Source organism: Piliocolobus tephrosceles, chromosome 11 (assembly GCF_002776525.5).
Source record: "Piliocolobus tephrosceles isolate RC106 chromosome 11, ASM277652v3, whole genome shotgun sequence".
Taxonomy (NCBI): Eukaryota; Metazoa; Chordata; class Mammalia; order Primates; family Cercopithecidae; genus Piliocolobus; species Piliocolobus tephrosceles.
The window spans coordinates 122,838,928-122,855,753 of record NC_045444.1 but is presented as its reverse complement, the minus strand read 5'-3'; the positions used below and the strand labels follow the sequence as shown (position 1 = coordinate 122,855,753).

Genomic DNA, 16,826 nt, shown 5'->3' with positions numbered 1-16,826 from the left:
GTCGAGAACTTTCGCAATTTCATGTTGCCATCCTACCTACTCTTATCTTCCCTTCTTCTTGGTGTGTTTGCCTCTTCACATGCTTTTATCCCACTACCTACATTACTGTTATCGAATCAGAATCCCACTGAAGTAAGACCACGTGTATGTGCACCTGAGGATGTACGTGTGTATCAAGAACATATTTCCAGTAAGTTACAGCCCTAGTTCCAAAACTCTGAGCTGTGAAGCCCTCTGCAGGAAATAGGAGCCCCCTGCAGTGGACTCGGTCTGTGGGCCCCTGGGGACTGCACAGCTGCCCATTGTGGGTCTGTGGGGCAAGGACCTGCACAGGGTGCTTTCCAACCTAGCAGCAGCCCCCAAGCTCACAGGTCAGATGAGCATCGGGGTCTGCCTTTGTGTTGGCAAACAGCTCTCTGTGCAGAGAGGCCTTGGCAGAGGTAGAGGTGGTGAGGGCAGTGCTGGGAACCCAGCCCCTCTCTGAGCCCCTGCCCAGCTGACTGGTCTGTTGAAGTCTCCGCCGTTCTTGTGGCTCCAGGTAGAGTTCGAGAGGGCCCAGCAGGAACTGGCCATTCTGAGAGCACTCTTTCCAACCACTAGTAAGGACATGCACACGCTGGGGATTCGCTCTTTGTGTGGCCTCAAGAGGGTAGCTGATTGGCACAGTTTAAATGAAGACTTTGAATAGGAAGTGTTGCCCCTGGAGATGTTTACCTTAGCAGAGGAGATTTAAGGGGCTTTGCACAGGCCCTGGAAGCATGCAGGTGGTAGAGATGAGGACACCAGTCCCGCAACCTGAAACTCTCCTGTCTGGACAGCAAGTGGCACCTTCTCTGTGCCAGCCTTCTCTCCACGACCATCTCGCTGGACCCTAGAAATCCCCCCCCCCCCCCCCCACCAAACACGTTACTGCCTGAAAATAAAAAATAAATACATGAATAAAAACTATGCAGTATGCTCAAGTGTTTTTCTTTTTATATCATTTCAAACAAGTCAACCTCGTGGCTTTTGCTTTACGGTACCACTCTTTTTCTAAAATCTTCATTCAGTTGGCCTGTGTGTGCCGTATCTATCCATGTATTACTACCACGCATGCTACTCAAGTGCCAAAACACACTTTTAAAACTGAGACTTGATGCATTTTTAGGAAACAAAAATCTTTATTAAAAAAAATAACTTACAAATTGAGAGAACTCTCTGAAATGCGACTGTTCGTTGTGTGCACAGATTTGCAGTCCGGAACAGTTTTTTGTTTTTTTTAAATGTAACTTTACAACACTATTAACGTCACAAACTGCATTACAGAGCAGTTTTCGTTCCATATCCCGTGCCGGTACAAAACACCACACAGATATAAAACTATGGTAAATAAAACATTTCAGCCAAGACTGGCATATATTTATATATTTATATATATGTATATATATATATAATTTCAAAACAGCTAACAATTAGTGTCATCCTTAGTCAAAACTGAAGTCAAGCTAACCTTAAAACTACAACACTCTGAATATATGTCAGCACTATGCCTCCCAAACAATATTTAAAATATATTTAACTTTCAAATACATTTATAAGGTACACCAATAGTGAGAAAATAAAGTCTTAAAATTTAAATACAAATCACCATATAAAAAATTCGGGAAACACAGAAAATCCTATCTTACAGAAGTCCAGGCAAGCCCGTCCTCAGCTGGCTCTGATGCACAGCACTGCTGCACGACACAGCCCTGCCTGTTGCAAAACTGTCGGCGCGTACAGCCACACGACAGCCGCGTCGTCAAGAGAAAGAGAGAATGGATGCAGGGGGCACGTGCTCCCCTCTTCACGCCACTCAAGCATCAAGACCCGAAGCTACTTTGCTTTGCTCTAGAACACCACAGGGCCCGTCACCCTGTTCAAAAACAAGCAACCCCGTCCCAGAGCCTCTCCAGGGCGGATCATTTGGTGCTCTGCTCCAAGGCAGAGTACTCCGTTTCTGAGACTCTGGAGGCATCGATGAGCTTGGTGAGCCCTGTTTTGGCCGAGTATTTGAAGATGAAGGCCTTCATCAGCTCGTACCTGTAGTTGCGATTGATGAAGCTGTAGAGGACAGGGTTAACGCAGCAGTGCACCAGCGACAGGCACTGTGTGACGTGCAGGGCTGTGAAGAGGGCGTGCTCCAGCCGGCAGGTGAAAGGGATGTAGTGCAGGATCGAGAAGATGTCCAGCAGCACCGCCACGTGGTAGGGCAGCCAGCAGACGAGGAAGACCACCACGTAGGAGAAGATGATCTTCCGGCTGCTGTGCTTCTCCTGGTCACCTGACGCCGAGATGGCTCTGGCCAGCAGGAAGTAGAAGACGGCGATGACGGAAAAGGGAACGGCGAAGCCCAAGACCACAGACACCAGCTCCATGCCGATCAGCCACTCCTTGATGCTGTGCTCAGGGTAGAAGGACCGGCAGTAGGTTTCATTGTTGGACGCAGACGTGACGGTCTTCAGGTAGTAGGTGTCTGGCAGAGACACGCAGAAGGCCAGCAGCCACACCAGGACGCAGACGACACGGCGTACCATCTTCTTCCTGCTGCTGGAGGTGTTGGTGAAGTAGGTGATGGAGAGGTAGCGGTCCACGCTCATGCACGTGAGGAAGAAGATGCTGCCGAAGAGGTTGATGGAGAAGATGAGGTGTGTGACCTTGCACGTGAGCTCCCCCATGGGCCACTGGTTGTGCTGCACGAGGCTGACCACCCAGACTGGGATGGTGAGGACAACCCACAGGTCGGCGATGGCCAGGTTCAGGATGTAGCAGTGCGTATCGTAGCCTGTGGTCTTGGCCTGGATGTTCACCCAGACCACCACGGAGTTGGCAATCATGCCGATGACGAAGATGAAAATGTAAATGAAGGCGAGCGTGTAGAGCAGGACACTTTTGTTGGGCATGTTGGGGCACATCACCGTGTCCACCACGATGCAGTCACTGCTGTTGCATGGCCAGCTGATGTCCGAGAAGTTCCCTGGCTCCGAGTAGTCGAAGACGTGCAGATCCATCGTTCTGAGGGCGGGCAATCCAATGACCTACGAGAAAACCAAGCAAACAAAGAAGATGGAAGAGAAAAGTCACTTCATTAGGAAAAACTCCAGTTTCAGGCAAAATGCTTTTCCGGGACCCTGATAGGCTCAGCTGTTTGGGTTTAGCTCTGTAATGTCTTTGCAACAAAGGGAGAAAAAAAAATCCATAATAAAACTCTCCAAAACAAAATAAACCATACTCCGAATCTAAATCCATGTGGTGCTCCAAGACAGAAACTGTGTTTGCTTTCTCCATCTTTTCATGGCTATGTTCTCAAGACACCGCCAGTCTGGCTGTGCCCAGGGTGTGAAATCAACACAGTACAAGGGCCAAAGAAACGTCAGGCAGCTGAGCCCCAGCCACCGCGATGCTGATGGCCTGCTCGCTCTCAGCAGGGGACAGTGGAGCCATTTTATCTACGTCCCCAAAGAATGGCAGGGTTGTCTGCTCCTGGCACTGCTGTATTACAAGTGTCCTGCTTTGGTGTCTTAATGAAAGCATTTCAAATCCTCCTCCAAATTTGCATTTAAAATGTGACTCAGCACTCTTTACTTTTCTGCTAAATTCACATGTAAACCTGGCTCTCGGGCAGCCCCAGTGTGCAGTCACAAAGCCTCTGGAAACACAGTGAGCCTATGAAAGGTGGCCCACAGCTTCACCGCACCCCAAACCTGAAGACTCTGGGTTCACAGTGTGGTTTTCAATGAAGGGCAACCAAGCAGCTGTCTCAAGCTCTGCATCAGCACCTGTTTTTCCATTCCTTTATCTGTTCAACTGCTTCAAGAGCAAAGTGTGCCAAGACTCAAAGCGCAAAAACCACCACCTGCTGCATTTCAGGAGGGCTGACGATTTTCCCAACTGTTTTCCCTGCTGACCTGAGGTGAGACCAACACTCCATCACCATTTCACTGCCAGCCAGAATTCAGCCACAGGATACCACTGTTATCTGGCAGTGATTTCTCCAGATAGTCTGACAGGGGCTGTCTTCTACTGTCAGTCTGCCCATGGGAAGGCCCTGACATTCCCTCCTGGCCATGGTCCTGGGTCAGCAATTGGCCCTGCCTGAACCCCACTGTAAAATCAAAACCTCAGCCCAAGGATGCAGTTGACAGTGACATAGTCAGGTGGATGCCCTTCCCCCTCTCTTGTCCCAGGTAATGACTGGCCTAGGGTCAAGTCACTATTTACCAAGTTCATTTAAAGTGGATTCCAGGTTACATTTGAGAATCTCCTGGAAGATCAAGGACAACGGTCAGGGGATCACTGTCCAGGTAGCTACGCTAGCAGGACGCAAAGCCACAGCTGGGAAGCCGCCCACTCCGAGATCAGACATTCCTGGCTTGGAATTCTGGCTCCTCTCTTCATTAGCATTTACCTTAAGAGTTAATCTGTCTGCATCCTCCTCCCCAGGACAGCAGCACCTATCTCACAGATAGCCTAAGAAGAAAAGGCCTAATTCAGAGCTTGGCCCTAGCCGATGCTCAGTAAAACGATGCTCAGTAAAACGTCTCCCCCTTCTCCCTCCCCGGCCAAGAAGAAAGAACCCTGGGGATTCTCCCACCTGAGGCGAGCCGTTTTTCCCTTTAGCAAAAAGCAGAACCTGGTTTAATTCTACTCCCCTTGAAAACTGGCTTTACTGGCTGAGTAATAAATACCCCCGGTGGAGGGAGACTCACAGGCTCACACAGAGACTGGGTTGTTCGATGCGTTTCTCCTCTGGGACGACATGAACAGAATCCCTGAAAAGTGAGAAATTGCGCGGCCTCGGCTCCACTGCCCCATCATTCACAGCAGAGGACCTCGCTTGAACCCCACTTAGTGGAGACTGCTGCAGGCTTCTGGGCACTTCCCTCTGCAGGATGGGAATCACCGTGGGGTCCCCTCCTGGTGACCTAACCTGACTCAGTGTCCTCCACGGCCAACAGAAAGCGCTGGGCCTCCCATGACAGCCGCATGCCCTCCCCACTCTGAAAGCCCTCCATGGAGGGAACCACGCTGGTCCTGCAGCGGGAGGCCTGGCTGTCCTCAGAGTCACCCACTAGGAGGAATCAAGCCCTGTGACCACTGACTTATGACAAGCCCTGATACCCAAGCATGGGAGGGTGCCCGTGGAGGCGAGCAAGGTCAAGGTCAGGACAGAAACTCAAAGTAGGAGGCTCGGCGCACCTGTCCTAAGACGCAGCTCTAGAACTCCAAAAGGACACAGGCCCAGCAGGGAGCTGAGGAAACCCTGGCCTGCCAGACGGACAGCCAGCCCCAGGGCAGACAGCCAGCCCCAGGCTGTGCCTTGAAGCTACTATCTCCACCTTCCCTTGGCCACCACCCAGAGCTGATGTTCCACTCTCCACCCTGTGATTCCAGCAGACAAGGATTTCACCTTTGCTCTCCCACATGGCTCTACTGCAACCACCTTTTCCTTTGTCCCATTTCCTTAAAACAAAACACATTTGCATCATGGCTTGGTTTCCAAAACACTTTCACCCGTGATCTTCTCTGACCCCAGAGTCCCGGGGAGCAGAAAAGCTTGAATGGAGGACGGCCCCACAGCTAGGCAGCAGCAGGGACAGCAGCTGGGTCCAGAGGGCAGCTCGGCTGGCGCCTGGCTTGGGCTCCCTGCTCTGTCCCCACTGGCACAGCCACTCAGCAGAAGCTGCCATAAATCCTGGGGCTTGGGCCATTCACAGGGGCTAGAAAGAAGTGACCCTCAGTCTTTGTTCGCTAGAACTTGGATCCCGAATCCACCCCACCTCTCTCCCCCACCACGGTGACAGTCCTCTGGCTCAGGTCTTACTCGCCCTCCAGTGTAGAGACATGTCAGGTGCCGGCTGGCCAGGTGCCCGGCCACTGCTCGGCATGGACGGCCCCTGCAGGAGGCCAGGTCACTCAGTGAGAAGACGCCTGGTTCCCACATCTCCAGTGTGTCCTTCCTTCCAGTTCCTCCATTCTTAGCACAAAACAGACACTCACCCGCTTTGAGCTACCAGCAGCCTTCAGTATTCTCAGAGCCCAGAGTGGGACTGAGAGGTGGAAAAGGGCTCAGAGACCCCCATCCAGTCCTTGGCTTTCTACCTCTGCCTCTTTGGGCAAAGAAAATTTGATTTAGGGACCACTGGTCCTCTGAGTCAAAAATAATATTTCTGAGATAGGCACTTCCCCGCTCGGCGGTCCTCCCCTCTTTCCTGCTTCTCCCCTCCTGGGTGGCACAGTGGGAAACTTCCAACCAGGGTGTGGCTGTTGCTGCCCAAGGGCTGAATGAGAGAGCAGAGGCTGGAGCTCCTCACTGCCCCACCGATCACCGGCCACCAATCATCAGCCACCGATCACCGATCACCGATCCTCAATCACTAACCACCAGTCAGTCCAAGGAACAGCAGCCCACACTGGGACCGGCCTGGCCAGGAAACGAAGTCAGAGGTCCACACCCTGATCACCTGCTTTCCTCTAGGGGCCTGGACCAGCCTCTTCCTTCCCACCACCAAAGGCTCCAGTGGTCAGATAAAGGAAAGCATAGCGAAAAGGGAGATTAAGCAGACAGTGCAGCCATCAAGTCCTCTGCAAATTTAAATGGGAGCTAAATAAAACAAACAACAACAAAAAAAGTGTCATACAATAGCTCAGCCTTTCGTCATTTCGGTATTTTTCATGCATTAGGTTTCAGAAACAAGGGCTGTCTCCAGAAAACAGATTATTATTTGACAAAGACAATCAATCCCCTTATTCAAAACAGGGAAATGCCATGTAACATGGAATGTGGTCTGCGACAAAGGCTCTGGCTGCCCCAGCCTGCGTGCAGGACGTTTAGGGTGGGCAGGGCCCACTTGCATTGAACACCATTCACTGATGGTGTGCGTCCGCCATTGGAGCAAAGAACCTTCCTAAATTACCTGCTTAGACCTTAACAAGTGACACTCTCAGAATCCCTGATAGGAACAAAAGCCTCATAGGGCAAACTATGCAATGTGTACCCAGGGCCCCTGGTTCCCAAAGGCCTGGTTGACAAAGCTCCCTGCAAAATCTGAAAGTGGAGAGGGAGGGAGGCCTCTAATGAACCCCAGAGGGCCCTACACAGAAATCACAGGTCCCCTCAAGCAAAAGCAGGGGATTACCTCATCCCATACAGAAAGCGCTGATTGCATTCCGCACAGATCTGGATGGGCCAGCCCGTGGGCCCTTGTATACATTCTGAATGCCTCTCAGCCTGTGCCGGGTCTGTTGATGCTGGGAAGCTGGGACAGCCGATAGCCACAGGGTCTGAAGGAGACATTCCACTTAGACCAGTCACCCTCTGCTGGAATCAACCAGCAATTCCATTCCCGCTTGAGGCCAGGGTCTAAGAAACATTTCTGGGTGTGAATCAAACCTGCCCACTGACTGGGTTTCTATGGCCTCAGTGCCCACGCCAGGGCAGGCAGAGGAAGGAGACCCACTTCGGACACTCAGGTTCTAAGGTTTCTGCGTAAAAGATTCCAGGGGGAAGGAAGGGGAGGGAGAGCAGAACAAAAGACATTTCTTTCCAGTTCTGTGATGATACAAATTCACACATTTCTCTCCTCAAAATATTCATGTGTCTCCAAATGTACACAAGATGCTTTTTAAAGCAGTATTTATTTACGAGCAAACACTGGAGACAACATAAATGTCTTTCAACAGAGGCATGACTCAGTAAAGCCTGTGTCTCCATCTGGAATATAATACAGCTGTGAGAGGGAGGCCTCCCTTCATGCACAGGGAGAGTTACGGCATGCTGTTCAGTGAAAGACAATGCGCAGACGCACACACACAGCACAATCCCAGCTATGCAGAAAGACACACAGAAATTACATTTATGTATTTTTATATGTAAATATATGTGCACGAAGGCATAGAAAAAGACCTGCAAGTATTAAACTTGGGGCCGGGAGGGTAGGAGGAGGGAACAAAAGGAGACTTGTAGTTTTTACTCTATAAACTCCTGTGTTATTTGAAATTTGACATCAAGAATTATGTAAATGTTCATAAAGGGAGGAATGGTCCGCAAACAATCGAGGTTCATGTTCCATTTTCCTGGACCACAGAGACCCAAGGGAGAACGAAAAGCAGTGAACGTCAGCTTTCATTCCCTTTTTCCCAGCGCCTGCTCTGTTTTATCTCATTCATTCCTTCGTACGGGGGTCACCTTTTTAGCGGCCCTGTCGCACGTTGCAGTGACAGGGAGAGAACTTTCCTGTGGCCAGTGATGGCGAGCACCTGTCCAGCCCTCCATCCCTTCTGGCCTGTGACCTGCAAAGGGACTCTTCTGTCACTCACACCCAGATGGGGCTCCTCTTGTCAATTGCAGGACTTTTCCCGGAGATTCACCTCTCGTTTCTGGGATTTTTTATTCATCAACCAAGTATCCTTGACAACGACCGTGCTGCGGCAAGCAGCCTGGGGTATTCAGCTGCATCCAAATGGTCTCCCTGGGCTCACTCTGCAAGCTGAGGGTGAAGCCAGAATTAGAGGCACTCAGGTTTAGAGCCTCCATGGGTGGTGGCTAAGTATGCAATCAGTATGTCCTCACGCTGGTTAGTTCCTTCCAGAGAATGCCATGTGTTCAGGCACCCAGCCAGTGTTCCCCCAAACTCCCTTCCAGATGTTTGCAGTCTCCAACCACAGACTCCTCCCCACTGATGCCCTCTGCCCTTCTGATTCTCCCACCTTCTCCATACTGCACATCTCTATTCTGGAACGTCTTTTGTACCATGACGTTGTTCACGTTTCTTGCCCCTCCACCTCATTCCTACCAAGCCCCGCACCCCCCACCAAGTCTTCTGTAACTTTATGTAGCTACAGCTATACAGCTACAGCTGTACACAGTAGGTGCTCAATGAGCCAGCAGTTAATCATGGTCCACCGAGACCAGACCCCGTGGCCAGCAGCGGAGACGGGCGTCCAGGAGAGACTTTTCTGAAATCGTCACCAAGCTGGTGTTGGCGGATTGAGCCTCTTGTTCGAGGGGGCACTGCTCTGGGGCATGTGAAGACAACAGATCAGAAACATCTCCCCGCAATCCCCGAGACCCCACCGGCTAGCTGGGAAGGCACGCAGGCCCATCAGCTCCCAGGCATGAGCAAGGTGGTGCATGCCCCTGCAGCAGGAAGATGAGGGGTTTCTACTCTGGTGGCTTATGGGGCCTTCAAGGAGGTAGTGGTGATCAAGGATGTTCCAGGAAGGCACAGCCATGGGTAAAGTCACCCAGCCTGGCTGAGGCAAGGACTCTCCACAAAGAGCAGATGGAGGTAAGGGTTGGGCCTGAAAGGGTGGGCAAGGAATGTGGCCTGGGCTTGTCCATGCAGGAACCAGGAAGGTCTAGAGCAAGGCCATGGCTTTGGGGCAGAGGAAGCTTTGAGAATGGAGGTGATACGAACCCCACAGGCGGCTTTGCAGTGGGGTGCTCTGGTAGCTGGGTGCAGACCAGGCTGCTACACACACGTCACTCCTCTACAGTGGCACAGATAAGATAACTCAGGCCAGGCCTGGGGCCCCAGGACCAGCTCCCAAACGAGGGGCCCTCTGGCCCTCTGGCCCTGTGGGCCCTGCAGGACCTCTCCTCCTTCACTGGCTTTCTGCAGTGTGAGACCTGTGTCCTACAAAGCAATTTCATGAAGAAACTTGGTATTGTCCCAGACAAGAGCTGGGACAGTGGCCCTCACTGTTTGCACACCTAGCAACTGAGGCCAGGCCAGGTGAAGAGACTGGGTTATGGCAGGCTTGTAGCTGAGAACAGAGTTCTCTTCCCCTTTCCAACATCTCCAGGGACTTTCCAGCGGGAGTCATGCTACAAAAGCAAACGCTCTGGTCTCTTTGAGCAGATAATACCTCTTCCACCAGGCCAGCCCCAGCTTACGCTGAGCCTGAAAGTTAGATCAGGAGAATCCACACTACCTCTGAAGAACCATCAGGCAACTGCGCATCACTGAGTGGGGTGTGCGTGGGCATGTGTGTGTCTCTGTGTGTTTTTAACCAACGCTACATCAAATCTATGGGGAAACCAACCAAGTAACCTACAGGAGAAACCCACGGAAGCTTCGGCCCAGGTGGACTCTCTGTGACTATCCGCTAGGGCTGATAGCAGAATGGAGAGCTATCTGGCACCTCTGCCGCCAGCAAATGGAAAACAGTCTCAACTGCACATTCACCAGTGACCCGAGTGATCTTATTTTATGCAAGTACATACCTGCTTTGAATTCATTGAGAACTCAACAACAACAGCAACTACAGAAAACTCTATACCCTGATTCAGATACAGTCCACCTCTTCTCAGGGTCCTTAGACATACTTCACATGAACACGTGGGGCATCCTCGTCCACTTTAAGGATTTGGTGGATCAAATAAATCCTACATCCAGAAACCTGATCTGGTCTATTGTGCTCAGCTGCCCGACAGGGAAGCAAAGCTCTCCCCACAAGAGCAGGTCCAGAGATTCCCACGTCACAAAGGCTGGCGTCTGGGCTGGCCCACTGTAATCAGAGCCCTGATTCCCACCCAGCTTAGGACGAGGACGAGGCAGTGGGAGGTCAGCCAGGCTAGGAGAGCCTCCTCACCCCCCGCCCTCAGCCAGACACAAAGGGTTTCCCAGGAGGATGCTGTGCAAACTTAGGCTCTGCATCTACAACTGAGGGAGGATACCCACATCTCTGCTATAGCAGGAAAAGCAAAATATGCTTCCTATCTGGCTGACCCAGACTTCAAACCGCAAAGTCCCCCACGCTGCCCTGGGCTCGTTATCTGTCCCTTTGCCAACAGCGGTTCAAGGCCACCTGAGATAGTCTCAGCCCCCCTCCACTTTTTCAGTGCCTGGAACAAACCACAGTCTGCTTCCAAAACTACTTGCGGCTCTTTAAAATTGTCACCTTAAAATTATGCAATTCCCTGATCACTTTAATATCGAAGCAATAGTGCCTTTTTTTCCCCCACTTCCAAATTAGTAGATAAAAGCATCAAATATTCCCTGCAGGAAACCATCAAGTATCCAAAATCAAGGCCAGCCCCTGCACCCCTCCCTGTCCTGATCTGTCTATTTCTGGCTTGCTCGCTTTTATTTCAACAGAAAATACGTGTCCTGGAGCTTTGTCTTTTCTTTCCTGGACTTTAATAACACTTGACATGACACAATCTTTAGTTTCTTTCTAAATTATACCTACACACATGCAATCCAATTGAAGGCATTTTAATACTGTTCTTGCTTCTAAGAGTAAAACTAAGTTCTTTGGTTGCCTGGTTTAAAGGTACAAATGCCTTCTGGCCCCAAATTCCCCTCATGTTGTACAAAACCACTGATAAAAATCTAAAGTTTTGCAATCTTTGAGATCTTTTTCTTTCCCCTCGGTTACTCTTAAGGTTTATAAAGTGACTGCCCTTCAGCCTCAGGTTTGAGGAACTTCAACCAATTTCCCTCACATCGACTTGAAAACAGGAGCTCTCTCCCTAAAATGATCACACAAAAAGCCTCTGTTCCTGATTAAGTAGGGTTTTTTGTTTTCTGGTTTTTTTGGTTTTGTTTTGTTTTTTGTTTTTTGTTTTTTTCATTCAGAAAGCCTATACTTGGCCTGTTCTGGGCCTGATTAAAAATCATAATACCTTCTCAACGCTTCAACGACTCGCTGTTAATACGGAGGAAACACACCCCCAAAATCCTGTGTGTGTTGCACAGGCATGCTGCCTTGGCGATACTTTATGGAACTTTTCTAAAACGACGACTGCAATGTCTGCCCCTTAAAAGAAAAAGGCTGATGGGCAGCAAACTACAGCCATTTCTCCATTTTCCTTTGCTTTCCCACCCCCATCCTGGGCAGCTTCCCCCTCCCCCCCAATCTCCTGGAGGTTGTGGCATTAAGCTCTGCAGTTGTATGCACATTCAAGTGTTTATGGCAGAGACTGGGGAAAAAAGAGCAAATTGTTTCCAAGCTAGAGCTCCCATGTGCAACTTTGCTTTAGAAAAAGGCTTTCCATCTGGGGAAAGCTCATATTCTGATGAAAGAAGGACGAGCAGTTTATTCATTTAAAATCTATGGAAAGTTAAAGCACAGAAACCAGCAGCCTCCACTTTCTTTGCTAGGCGTGCCTAGCTGATGTCCACATTTTTCCTGTAATAAATAAAGGGACACTAAAGGCAGCATCTGCCTTTAAAAAAGAAAAGAACAAAGTGACCATGTTGAGACGTTGCAGACTGAAATTTCAGGGGATGTCACTGCACCAAATACATTCAAAGGGCTGTAAACCATTTAAGGAAGCTCTCTCCCACTTTGGAAAAACTAAGTAATCCTGTTGTGAGCAAAAGGAAAGAAAGAAAGACAGAAAGAGGAAGAGAGAAAGAGAGACAGCCAGTCTGACTTTTACAACTTCTCATTCTCCCTGGAAGTTACAAGTCTTGGCTAACCACCCATTCCTGACCTCACTCCAAAGTTCTCTCAGTCACTCCTTGAATCTTTGCACATGCCAACAAAATTGAACAAAATCCACATTTTACCTGAAGAGTATATTTAAATTGCAAAATAGTAGACTTGTGTGTGTGTGCTCCCCCTCCCCCCACTCCCAACAATTGAAGTTGGACTTAACACCTTCTAAGAGAACAGTACTCAAATTAGATTAGCAAGCGTGCCATCAAGAGAAGAGAAGACCGGGCTGTATTTAACATTCACGTTTATAGCTTCCGGACTTACAGACTCCGGTAAATCCCCCAAAGTACTGAATTCAAATACATCTTGGACTCAGAAAGATTCTCAGCAGTTTTCTGCTCCATTAAGGATGCCTCTTCATAAAGTGTTCATCGTTCTGGAATTACGTATTTACTGCCAATTTTATCTGTTTCCAAACTGATATACTAGAAGCAAAACAGGTAAACAGTGGGTGCCAAGCTAATCCCCATGCCAAATTGGTCAGGCAGAATGGATAGTCTGTGTTCTTGCAAAGTTCCCCTGCTTACTGGAGCTTAAATAGCCACACAGCAAATAAATACCAGATTCCTAAATACACAAGGAAATTTCCTTCTGCAAGTGACTTAAGAAAACTGCCCTTTGCTTTCTGAAGCGAAAGGTGAAGCCCTCCGAATTAGCAAAAGCACTTTGCAATGCAGCTACGTGCAGCCTGGGTTTTTAGAAACCAGACCCGCAGACTCAAAAGCACCCATCTCAGCGATTTTAAAGAAGTCCTTTGAAAAAGACCCCTTGGCTTAAGAGCAGAAGCCATGCCTTCTTTCCAAGCAGAGCTGCTGCCCGAGCACTGTTTCCTTACCTCTGGGCTGGCTCGGCTGGCTGAGCTCGCTCGCCTTCCTGGCGTGCCGTGCGCTGGCTCCCTTAGCGCTGAGCAGTTTGCAACAACTGTGAGCTCTGCTGGCTGCAGACTTGCATTATATACACTGCAGGAAAGAGCCTCTAGCCTCTAGATGGCAGCTTTGTAACCCACATCTCTCTCTCCCCCGTGCCACCCCCATCCCACAGGCAGACACACACACACACACATACACAGAACACACCCCTCTTGTAAACCTCACTAGTCTGTTGTTTCCTGCACAAACGCACTCTTGGGAAACCCCAGCCTTCTTTCATTTGCAAAATCTGATGAAGCCACAAAGTCCGAACCCCGTGGGGGAAACGTCAGCCAAAGAAACACTGTAAAGAAACTCTAGTGCTTGGCAAAATCATCAAATATTTATCTGGTCTCAGGTATATCTTGAATAATCCCATTAACACCAAGAGTTCCTGTGAATGCCTCTTCGCTCCAGGGAAGACTTTGTTCCCAAATTACTCTGAACTTCTGAACTTCGGTGTTGATTTGCTAAGCCTGGGTTTTCTTTGCTAATTCCTCCAAAACAGAAGTAACAGTTTTGGTATGACCAATGAGTCGATACCACACCGTATATCCCCAAAGTGGGGAAAAAGAGTCTCTATAATAGATTATACTTGAATATTTTTATTTGAAAAGGACTTCAGGCACAAAATCCTTGAGACTCTAATCAAGATAGTATTCTACAGTGTCTGCCCAGTGCCAGACACGCATTAAGAAGATAATAAATGCCTTTCGATAATGTCTTTTTCTGAGATGAGTTTGGCAAACACTTTACTACAATTATGGAAATCTACATTCTTATTTGGAAGCGTATTCCTAAAGTTCCCCCCATGGGAGGAACTCAACCTAAAAATGTAATCCAGGCGATACTCATCTCTAATGCCCCATTTACAAAAATCACCCATAAGACAGGGACCCAAAGGCCACCCGCCAGCCCGTCCTCATGTGCAATGCTTTGGCTTTCGTATTGCTTTCTCATCTCCTGGAGTTCTTTAAGAGCGGCTCAAGTGGAGTGTTTGAAGGCACCAGCTGTATTCACGCCTTCTCCAGAGCTAAAACTTTCAGAGATTCTTTTTATACTTCTACTAAAAATAACAGCAGACGCTCGGTCCCAGCGCTGAATCTGGGGGACGGGGAGGTCAAAGTCTCACGTGGCCAGAAAGTCTCAGTGTGGAGAAAGCCCTTAACAAAAGAAATATTTTGTTTAGATAAAAGCTTCACATTTTTCTCCTGAACTGGCTGCCCAGCGGGAGGCGAGGCGCACACCTGCTCTCCGGGGGCCTCCGGAGGGGTCGCCCTGGGGCCGGCCTTTCCCAGCCCGAGCGCAGCGTCCCGCCACCGCCTCTGCAGGGCGGCGCAATCACTCTTCGTGTCACATCGGCCCCGAGCACATCTCCAGGCTCCCCAGAGATGCTGGAAAGGAAAACTGCGAGCGGCTACGACTACCCACACCCAAGATCTAGGCGAGACCTCGACCCTCCACAACATACGTGTCCTGACTTTTTCCGTCCTGTTTCCTTCTTGTGGGGGACCCTGTGTCTGAACCTGCTGGAAATGTACTGGGATCCCCTCTGGACAGAGGCTCGGTTTCCGCTTTCTGTGGCTGTGGCGGTGACTCCGGGGCCTGTCCTTCAAAGAACGCGCTCCGCATGGCAGAGCCGGCGCGCCCGGTGGAAACACAGAGTGGGTGCGAATCTGTTCTGAGCTAAGTGTGCTGTCGCTGGAAGAAAGGCCACATGGACGGGGGACCCCTGACAGGATGCAGTTGCTAACGTGGAGGAAGGAAAACGCAACGCAGTTTTTTTGAAAAGGAGAAGCCACATCGTGCGTCCGGGGCCCGCCCTCGCTCCGGGGCCAGAATCCACAAGGCCGCCTTGCAGCAGCCTGCGCCCTGCCCCGCCAGCGCCGGCCCCGCGCCTACCCACGGTCTGAACCCAGCCCTGCAGCCACACACGGCCCCGTGCCCTCCTACAGCCCCACGCCCTGCCCCGCCAGCCCCGGCGCCGCGCCCACCCAGGGCCCGCACCCCGCCCCGCACCCACGCACGGCCCAGCGCCCATACTTGTTCCGCACTCACGCACGGCCGGGCACCCGACCCGGGAGCCTTAGAGGATTCGGGCCCCGGGGTCACCGCCCTCGTCCTTTGACGTTCCCCACCCGTCCCCTAGTTCCGCCGGGCGGGCTGCAGGAGGCTTCCAGACTGGGAGGGGCGGACCAAGCGCCGGCGAGGAATGGGGCGGGGTGGGTCGGGAACCCTGGGCAGGCTCGCACCCTGGGAGGAGGAGTTGGGTGCTTAGGGCCTAAACTTTGCTGTCTCTTTGGGCCTCCCACTCTGTCCCAGAAAACAGTCCTGGGGGAAAACGAGAGGGTAAGCAAGCAGGGCTTTTTAAGAAAACGAGATTCAATTGCCCTAGGACCTAAAAGGTCTCTTTCAAAGTTTTGAAGAGTGTCCGTGTTTTGGAAGTTTGTGTTTTCGGTGTAAGGGCAGAACTCCACCTCCATCCTCTAGGGGTCCCGGCTGGGTCCGAGAATTAAATTGACACAAGATAGATGAATAGGAGGAAAGCACACTGCAAGTTTCACGCGGCATGGGAGCCCTCAGAAAGAAATGCAGACCCGGCCAGGCGCGGTGGCTCACGCCTGTAATCCCAGCACTTTGGGAGGCCGAGGCGGGCGGATCGCGAGGTCAGGAGTTCGAGACCAGCCGGGTCAACATGGTGAAACCCCATCTCTACTAAAAAATACAAAAAATTAGCGGGGCGCGGTAGCGCGTGCCTGTAATCCCACCTACTCCGGAGGCAGAAGAATCGCTTGAACGCGGGAGGCGGAGGTGGTAGTGAGCCGAGATTGCTCCATTGCACTCCAGCCTGGGCTACAGAGCGAGACTCCGTCAAAAAAAAAAAAAAAAGAAAGAAAAAGAAACGAGACTCCGTCAAAAAAAGAAAGAAAGAAAGAAAAGAAAGAAAGACCCGAGCAAAGAAAGCAAGAAAGCAAGAAAGAAAGAAAAAGAAAGAAAGAAATTGCACGCCTGAGCAAAGAAGGAAGGGAGGGAGGAAGGGAGGGAGGGAGGGGGGGCAGACCCGAGCAAGCAGTTGGCGTCCACTACTTAAATACTGGATTGAACAGATAAGAATAAACTTTGAAAATGTGACTAAAAAGATTAGAGTGACTCTAACGAGGTCTATGCAGTATTCTTTAGGTGGCAGCTTCTAGTCCTAAGGATAAGGATGCTGTCTTTCCTTCTGGTATGGGGAGAGTGATCTTGCACCTGCTGTTTTTCAAGTGCCTTTCACTTAAACAGTTACCATGCCAGAATGCATATTTTAACCTTTTTAATAAGGTCCTACATAATGGTTCCTTTGGGTAGGAATGTGTTTGGTGGCACCTAATAGAAAACTCAGAGAAGGCACGAACAGGACGCTGTCCCAGCTGACCCAGAACTCAAAGTTCCTGGATGTTTTGCTACCCC

The 16,826-nt window shown here is 50.3% G+C and overlaps 1 protein-coding gene across 3 annotated transcripts; it reads right to left on the bottom strand.

Annotated features, from left to right (window-relative positions):
* Positions 1–1,136: 1,136 nt before the first annotated feature.
* ACKR3 (atypical chemokine receptor 3) lies at positions 1,137–15,543 on the bottom strand. Of its 3 annotated transcripts, none has more exons than XM_023228783.1 (2): positions 15,435–15,543; positions 1,137–3,056 (listed from the first exon to the last, which is right to left on the bottom strand). In XM_023228783.1, exon 2 carries the CDS (start codon positions 3,027–3,029, stop codon positions 1,941–1,943), a length of 1,089 nt encoding a protein of 362 aa, XP_023084551.1. In that variant the 5' UTR covers positions 3,030–3,056; positions 15,435–15,543; the 3' UTR covers positions 1,137–1,940. The 3 variants fall into 3 exon arrangements, with proteins under 3 accessions (XP_023084551.1, XP_023084550.1, XP_023084549.1); XM_023228782.1 differs by having other exon boundaries at positions 15,420–15,500; XM_023228781.1 differs by lacking the exon at positions 15,435–15,543 and adding an exon at positions 13,304–13,455.
* Positions 15,544–16,826: the final 1,283 nt, after the last annotated feature.